The following is an 8,827-nucleotide window of genomic DNA, read 5'->3' as shown; positions in this document are numbered from 1 at the left end:
AAGTCTCTGCTAACAGCAGCTACCACAGTACACGGCTGCCCGAAGTCTCTGCTAACAGCAGCTACCACAGTACACGCCTGCTGTCTGTATAGTGTGGTGTGCCGTCCAGTGGTTTTCTCCTAGCCAACCTGTGTAGGGTTTCCAAGGCTGTAAATCTTTATGGGAGCAGAAGCCAACTGGTAGATTCAAACCACTGACCTTGCAGTTGGCTCTTCAGCTCGTAATCTACTGCACTACCAGGGCTTAGATAAAGTGTGTTGTTGTTGTTAGCTGTCACTGAGTCAGTTCTGACCCTGTAAAGGTTTCCAAGGTTGAATGGTCGACCTTGTAGTTCACAGTCCAGTGCTGATCCTACAGTGCCACACCAGGAGTCCTAGATACAGTGTAGTCGCCTCATTTTAGCACCCAGGACCTTCAGGATCTGTTGGGGTCATCCTCTGCAGGGTCACGCACCCTCTCCCACAGGAAGCACAGACCTTCCCAATGCTGCTCCTTTTGCCTGGAGTGCGTCCTCTTCCCATAGGCTCCTCCTGTGTTCTTTCCCACCCACCCCCCTCCTGCAGGTGAAGCCTCTCCGAGCCACTCCACCCACCCGTGCACATCTCATCCTGTGTGAAGTCCTGGAGGTGGGAACTGGGCAGCGAGCAGTGACGGAAATGTTCTCTCTCCCTTCCTAGGATAAAGTCCACATTCCTGGTGCAATCTACCTCTCAATCAAATTTGATTCTCAGTGCAATACAGAGGAAGGCTGTGACGAGCTGGCCATGTCCAGCAGCAGTGACTTTCAGCAGGACCGACACAGTTTCAGTGGGTCGCAACAGAAATGGAAAGATTTTGAGCTTCCAGGTAGTGGATATTTGGTTCTCTAGACTCTTAGCATTAACTAAACTTCGTATCGGGAAGGGAAATGATTGAAGGATTTCAAAATGCATTTGCCATATTTCATTGGAAGCATGTACATTGGCATTCCCTGCCCCTCCCATTTCCTGATCGGGTTCTGATCTTGTGTGATCCAGGAGATACTCTGTATTACCGATTTACCTCTGACATGAGCAACACCGAGTGGGGCTACAAATTCTCAGTGACGGCCGGCCACCTGGGGCGCTTCCAGACAGGTAAGTGCCCTGCTCTGCTGTGTGCGAGCTGCCTGCCGGGCAAGCGGGCAGGGTGGGTACCCTCCTTTCATCTTTTTTGAAATCAAAAGCTGAGGCTTTTCTTTAAGATTCAGCACGGCCATCTCACAGACTTACACCTCTCACTGGTGAACTGACATCGCTGGCTGGTTGTGAACTTAAATGGCCAGCGAGCAGAGTCATTCTGTCCAGGTCTAAAGAAGACTTGTTTCCTTAGCTATTGCCTGGGCTTTTTGTGTAGTGGAAGGACCTGGAAGTGTTGTTTCTATATTACTTTTTATCGCAGGCTTGATTTCTGACAAAATTTAAGTGATCACAATTGTTTCATTCTCTGTATTCAAACCTAAGCAGTTTGTAAAATTTCTACATCTTAGTGCACACATTTTGTTAGATTTTAATTTTTTTTTGGCAATCTGTGTTTTGTTTTTTGGTGTGGGGGCTGGCCAGGATTTGAGATTTTGAAGCAGATGCTATCAGAAGAAAGAGTTGTGCCTCATCTTCCGTTGGCCAAAATCTGGGAGTGGCTGGTGAGTGTCGCCTGTCGCCAGACTGGACATCAGCGGTTAAAAGCCATCCACTTGCTTCTGAAGATTGTGCGATGCTGTTCCCACAGGTAAGCTGGAAGCTGGTCAGGCCTTCTGTTGGCTTACTTATTCGACACCCATTAGAATTGAGCACTTTCTGTCTGTGGGCTGGGCCTCATGGGGAAGACAGCCATGGAGACAATTCCTGGCTGCCATGAGTCTCTTCCCACTTTTCTTTTGATTTTTCTGTTTCTTTTTATGGATTTAGAGAAGCTCGTTGTCCACTTGGGACGAGTCTTATATCAGGAATGTCTTCGTTCTCTCTTCTCGTTCCTGAAAGAAGCATCTCTTAATGTCTGCTAAATTCATGAGTGACTTCCTTTATGGTAGAGCTTTTCACGGCCTCACCCCAAGGTGCTGGAGATACTCCTGTTATCGTCTAGAACCGTATTGTCTTCCCTTCCACATGGACATCTGCTGTCCTGGGTTTTAGCATGTGATATGAGGTGTATGGGTCAGGATATGTTTTTTCCATGTGGGCCTCCAGTTGACTCTAAAGACCTTTCTTTCCTTCCCTTTGACAGCACAGGGCCACCGTATACAGAGAAGTCTGTTTCTGGACTCTTGTTCCATTGTTGTGTTTAGTTATCCTTGTACCGTTGCCACAGTGCCTTAAACTGCAGCTTTATAATAAACTTGCCTACCTAGTTCTATAAACCCTCCAGCTTTTAGTGCTTCATCTTCAGGGGTAGTAGGTGTTCTTGACCCTTTGAGTTTACATATGAATTTTTGACTTAGCTTGTATATATTTATACACTTTAGCACACACACGTGCGCTTGCACACAGCTTGTCTGATGAGAGCTGACTGATTTCCTGGGTTATCATGAGGAGGATGGAGATGGAGGTCTTCAGAGCAGAGAGCCCTGCAGTGTACACTGGGGTTAGGTCGTATTCGATCTTAGTAATACTTTGTCATTTCCTGTCTAGAGGATTTGCAAAATGTTTTGTTAGATTTCTTCCTAAATATTGACTGGTTTTCATGCTATTGGTGACTTCATGTATGCCAGTAGAACTATTCTCCATAGGGTTGTCAGTGGCTGACTTTTGGGAATTAGATTACCAGGCCTTTTTTCTGAGGGACCTCTGAGAGGTAAATCAAACCTCCAGTCTTCTGGTTAGTAGCCAAGTGCATTAACCATTTACAACATCCAGGGGTGCAATATAATTGATTTAGATATATCACCCTTAATATAGGAGTCCTGCTGTGGCGCTGTGGGTTAATGCACCAGACTGCAAAGCTGTTTGAAGTGCAAGGTCAGAGGTTCAAGCTCACCAGTTGCTCCTCGGAAACCCTATACAGGGTCGCTATGGGTCAAAATTGACTTGATGGCACTTCACAACAACAACATCACCCTTAATATACTGACCTTCTGTTTATATGTAGATTATTCGATGCAGTCATCTCACCTGGGAATAGTAATACAATATTAATAATAGGACAATATCTGTTTGCATTTGGTTTTGTACTGCCAGGATAAGAGACATAGTTGTCCTTTTTCTTATCTCAGGGGAAAGTCTTGGTCATTGTTAGTCATCATCTACACACTTAGTCCCCCTTCCCCTCAGTGAGCCTTACCTGTAAGAGTTCACTGTCACTATTTCCTAAGACACACTGATGGAGAGAAAGCTGACAGCATTCAGAGTAACAGGTTGTCTGTAATACGGAGCTGTTATCTGAAACAGAAGACTCTCCAGGTCAAGAAGGAGAAAGTGATGGTTTGGTCCACAGGTTGGCGGAAGGCAGGGAGAGAGGACAAACTGGTGTGATCACTGAACCCGCCATTTCTGCCCACAAACACCAGGGGTCACTAGCTTGACACTTAACTCTGCTGCCTTGAGAGAGACTTCCAGGTTGCAGGATGTATAGGAAACCTGTAACATCTCCACTGTCTTCAGGCCAATGAGCCCTTCTGGATTTTTCGTGGGTGCATCTGACACAGCTTGCCCAGCCATCAGCAACCTTCCTTCCAGTCAGTTAGACATGAGAGCGGAGTGGGCGGGCACCCAAGATGCCTTTTAGCCTTGGGGGGTTCACATTCGCTCACGTTGGATTGTCTAGAGAAGTGTGCTGGCTTCATGGTTTCATGCAGAGCCCAGACAAAGGGCAGAGGGGAAAAGCCCCTCGCCAAGGCTGGCTGGCAGGACAGCAGGACACTGGAAGTGCGTTCCTGGAGAGCCAGCTATGAAGCTGCCCCTAAGTCAAACCACAGTCTCCCCTGTGTACTCTCTGGAGATTTGTTCCCCCAGGGAAAGCAGTTGACTCCAAGATTACATTTAGATGTGTAGAATGCTTTTTCAAGTCATTTGCTAAAGGAAAAAGTCAGAATCTAAGATTATATGTGTAAAACTGTGATGTAAGTTCCTGAAAATCATCTCTGAAGGTGGAACGGGAGTGAAAACACACTTGCCCTCCGAGTAAAGCTGTCAGCTGTCACCTCAGTCTCTCCACAGGGAAGTGAATGGGAAGACATTTCAGGCCTAGGCCATCTTACCAGCAGATTTCTTGTGTTTTATGAGGCTTAAAAAAAAAAACACCCCCACTGCCGTCAAGTCAGTTCCAACTCACAGCAACCCTGTTTAGAGTTTTCCAGGCTGTAAATTTTACAGCAGCAGAAAGTTGCATCTTTCTCCGACGGGATGACTGATAAGTTTGAGCTGCCGGCCTTGAGCTTAGCAGGCCAGTGCTTATCCTACTCACCAGCAGGACTCCTTTGTATGACCCTATGATCATAATACTACTTGCTGCTGTTGTCTTTATTTTTTTTCTTTCTGATTATAAAGCAGTAATCATTGTAGAGAATTTAGAAAGCCGTATAAGAACAGCTGGTAACATTTGTTTGGTAGGTGTCAGTGCTGGTGTTTTTAATACGGTTGCATACAATACTATACATTCGGTTTTATATCTTGCTCTTTTTTCTTAACATTTATCTTGAGGTTTTACCATTATCATTGGTTTCTTCCTGGCAATCATTTTAAAAAATGTTCAGTAAATCATCATGAATATATGCCAGGATCAGGGCTTTGAACTGGTTCATTCTGGTTCAACGCCCTGCTGAGAAATTGCTTCTCCACCCCAGATGTACTGAATCTGCATCTGGGATGGCAGTGTAAATTCTCAGCAGAGCTCAAAACCAGGATGGACCAGTATCGCCTGTTTTCTTGGAGTCCTGTTTGAGGTTGAGGTTCTGTCCCTCCATTGTTTGTTGTTGGTGCTATAATCACATGACTAGATGTTGTGGGGAGAGCCCGCTCTGCAGTCGCCCCAGTTGGACCCTTTGCGGTCCTCGCCCACTGCCCTGCTCCTGTGCTCTCTGCAGTGACCTCTGTGACCTCACGTTGTTAAAGCCGCTGTGGAAGCTCTTCACCCACATGGAATACAGCCTGTGTGAGGACGGCACGCGGCCCGGCATCCTCCTCCCCCTGCACCGCGCCCTCACTGAGCTCTTCTTTGTCACTGAGAACCGTGCCCAGGTGAGGACCCCCTGGCCTCTCCTCCCCTGCCCCAACGGGGCATTAGGTCTTGGGGACTAACAGCTTAGCCCACAGTCTGAGGTCTTTGCCTCTCCCCAGACTGGGAAGTTCTCAGGTCAGCACCAAGCCTGTGTATTTGGTCTGGCTTAAAGCCAAAAGGGGAAAACCTGCTTTGGACCAGCCCTTAACAACAGTGAGTTTTGGAAAATAAAGCCAGTAGGTTCTTTCTTCTTCCTCCTCGTTTTTTCCTTCTCTTAGCACAATGGACTCATTGATTGTGAGAGATGAAAGGGCTTTTCAACATTCTTTAGTTCATTCCCCTCTTTTTACACGTGAGGGAACAAATCTGAGGGGAAGGGTCCCTCTCTAGTTACCTGTGGGTCAGTGAGGAGCAGAGTCAGACCCCAGCACCTGGCTCCCAGCTCCTTCTGTGGCTCTCCCAATGAGCTGGGCACTACTTACCTACTCGAGGCTTTGGTTTCTTCTTTTTAAGTTGTTGTTGTGAAGTGCCGTTGAGTTGGTTTTCACTCATAGCGACCCTGTATAGGGTTTCCAAGCAGCAGCTGGTGAGCTTGAACTGCCAACCTTGCAATTCAAACGCTTTGCAGTTCAGAGCATTAACCCACAGCGCCATACCAGTACTCCCCTTTTTAAGTATATGGGATTATATATGCAGAAAATAAGAAGCTCTGGTATCGTAGTGGTTATAAGCCGGCCTACTAAATAAACCTCAAGGTCAGCGGTTCAAAACTCCCAGCAGTTCTGTTGAAGAAAGATGAGGCTTTCTTCTCCCGTAAAGATTTACAGCCTCGGAAACCCTGTGCAGGGTCACTATGGATCGAAACCAATTCGACAGCACTTAACAACAACAACAACAACATACGGAAAATAGTTTGTAAACTATTATTATTAAGTGCCATCGAGTCAGTTCCAGCTCATAGCAACCCTGTATAGGGTTTTCAAGGAGTAGCTGATGGGTTTGAACCACCAGCCTTGTGGTTCGCAGTCCAGTGCTGACCCTGCAGCACCACACCTGAAGTCCTCGTAAACTGTGCATGAGAACTTAGTCTTAGCAAGTTATCACTTTTCCATATTTCAGTCCATCATTCAGATTTTAACAAGTACATTTCTTTGTATTATTTTATGAATACTTGAGACATGTCTTAAATGTCTATTTTCTTGGGTGAGGGTGTCTGAGTATTGACTGTTAGCTTCGCTTTGCTTTCTCTGCAGGAGCTTGGCTTGCTGCAGGATTACCTGCTGGCCTTAACCACCGACGACCACCTTCTCCGGTGTGCAGCACAGGTACGCTGTCCCCGACCAGAGCTGCTCCCTTGGCAGGGTGACACCCAGGGCCTCTGTGCATTGAGTCATGAGGGCAGAATCCCAGTTTATACAGCCCTCACTTCCAGTTCCGTCATTTCCTTCTGGCTTCCAGAGCGCATTGTTAAGTCCCATTTATCAACGTCACACTCATGTTAAACTGTGGACTCAGAAGACGCTAGCAAGAGATTGTGTCTTTAAAACCAAAACAACCAATGCCTTAAATTTACAGTTTGGCTGATTCCTGAAGTTTCCATAGAGTTAGCTTTCAAATGTTTTGGATCTACTTTGCTTTCCAGGTGGGAGATAGCTGCTTCTGACAGCTGTTTGGTCTCAGGACCCCGTTTATAATTTTAAGTTATCAAGAACTTCATAAAGCTCTTGTTAACCTACGTTACGAGAAGTCTTTTTAAAGTTCATGGAAAAATGGAATTAGAACGTAATATTACCTTTCTTCCATGAACTTTTTGAAGCTTCCTTGTATATCTAATGATATATACCATATTAGAAATTAAAATGGAGAAGAATTTTTCACATTTCTTTCTTTTAGAATCACAATAACCTGTGTCTGCCTTACTAGACACTAGCTGGCCCCTGGCCTGTCTCTGCCTGTAGCACACTGCATTAGACTCTGGAAGTACCGCTGCACACTCGTGAGACAATGGAAGTGCAAAGGCACAATCATGTCTTAATGTTCCCATGAAGATAGTTGTTACCTTATGATCCCCTGAAAGGGTCCTCCCCCCTGCTCCAGACTAGACTTTGAGAACCTCTGACTTCCAGTACCCCTGAATATCAGCCTGTGTGGTCTAACCTCACATTGGAAGATGGGGACACTGAGGCCAGAGAAGGTAGAGATGCCCAGGTCCACCTCAGAGGGCCCTGAACTGGAACTCCCAGCCAGAGCCCTGCCTAAGCCCACTCTATTCCTCTGTTTTCTCAGGGAGCACCCTGTCCCCATGAGAGGGCGAGCCTTTTAGAATGACTGCTTCAATGTGGCAGCCCCCACACCAGATACACATGACTTAGTGTGAATTCTCTTGCGACCTGGAAGCCGAGGGAAGGCTCCCTTCTCTCCATACAGATACCTACTTACATTGCCACCATCCCCACTGACTTGTTGGCCTCAAACAACTAAACTTTGAGACTTGGCAATTTAGGCACAGAAAGCTCAGCATAAGAGCATCCCTGTGGGCTCTTCCCTTCCCCAGCCTTCATGTCTAATCTCTTACCTCCTCAGCCTCATTCTGGCCTTCTCACAGCTGATGTGAGCGGGCCAGGTTCCTGCCACCCTCCACTGCCATCCCTAGCATGAAAGTCAGACTCAGCCTGCCCTCCTGGGCGTCCACATCCCTGGAACTCCCCAATATTGTTTTGCAGCCCCTCTGAGGCCATGCGCTCATCCATCTCCGTGGGCCCCTTTCCCTAGAGCTCTCCTGCCTCCCCCCGCCCCAGTCTCCGAGTACCTTTCACTTTAAGCGACCCTCCCAGGCACTTCTTGTCTCGCCTATCCCTGGATGCTCGGCTGTGGGTCTTGTTCAGTCAACACTTAGTGAATGAGCACGTATATGAATGGTTCTTGGCGCTGCAGTTTTTCTCTTCCCTCCCACAGGCTCTGCAGAACATTGCTGCTGTCAGCCTGGCCATCAACTACCCAAACAAGGCCACCCTGCTCTGGAATGTCGAGTGTTAGCCCATGGTACGGCGTGCATGACTGCTGAGCTGTCCGCAGACCTCTAAGCTCATTCAGGAAAGTTCCCCAGGAGCTCCCACTTCCACTCTGATTAGAACACAAAGCAGCCACGTCTCCAAGAGCAGCTGTGTCGCAGACTAGCACACACGCAACACCACAAGCTGAGCTGTGCAGACATCCGAGGAATGGCAGCCTTCTCCAGGTCTGTCCACACAGAGGGCCCCGGAACACCTGGAAGCAGCCTCACTGGGCAGAGTGTGGTCTCGGTTGGGCTGCCACCGCCTGCAGGTCCCTTCAGGTGAAGACGGAGTCAGTCCCGAGGCGCCTTTCTCAGCAAGACCTACAGCAGCACAGACCTGGCATGGGAACTGCCGTTTTGCTTTGCTTCTTGAAACCGAGTCATCCAAACCAAAACCTAGGAGACCCTCCTGAGCACTACCTGATCCCTAATCTTACCATATGGACCATGCTGAGCCAGCACCCGTGAGGCCCGGCCCGAACAAGTGCCCTTGGGAACAGCCAGCTGCCTCCTGTGTACATGCCTCCCTCAACCCTGGGCACTGGAATACGTTTTAGTTTGCCACCCACGGTTTTACAACAGAACCACACCAACACCCTTGAG

At 47.7% G+C, this 8,827-nt stretch overlaps 1 protein-coding gene across 1 annotated transcript in view; it reads left to right on the top strand.

Moving 5' to 3' along the window:
- Positions 1-8,205, top strand: part of ZZEF1 (zinc finger, ZZ-type with EF-hand domain 1) — a 150,169-nt gene extending 141,964 nt beyond the window's left edge. Inside the window, exons 50-55 of the mRNA XM_006863278.1 lie at positions 678-846; positions 1,017-1,115; positions 1,581-1,746; positions 5,036-5,189; positions 6,423-6,494; positions 8,125-8,205. Coding sequence (XP_006863340.1) covers positions 678-846; positions 1,017-1,115; positions 1,581-1,746; positions 5,036-5,189; positions 6,423-6,494; positions 8,125-8,205 — 741 coding nt within the window. The remainder of the gene's footprint in view (positions 1-677; positions 847-1,016; positions 1,116-1,580; positions 1,747-5,035; positions 5,190-6,422; positions 6,495-8,124) is intronic.
- The last annotated feature ends 622 nt before the right edge of the window (positions 8,206-8,827 follow it).

This window comes from Chrysochloris asiatica, unplaced genomic scaffold (genome assembly GCF_000296735.1).
Source record: "Chrysochloris asiatica unplaced genomic scaffold, ChrAsi1.0 scaffold00054, whole genome shotgun sequence".
Classification (NCBI taxonomy): domain Eukaryota; kingdom Metazoa; phylum Chordata; class Mammalia; order Afrosoricida; family Chrysochloridae; genus Chrysochloris; species Chrysochloris asiatica.
The sequence above is the reverse complement of the archived record's forward strand: the minus strand, read 5'-3'. Positions and strand labels throughout refer to the sequence as shown.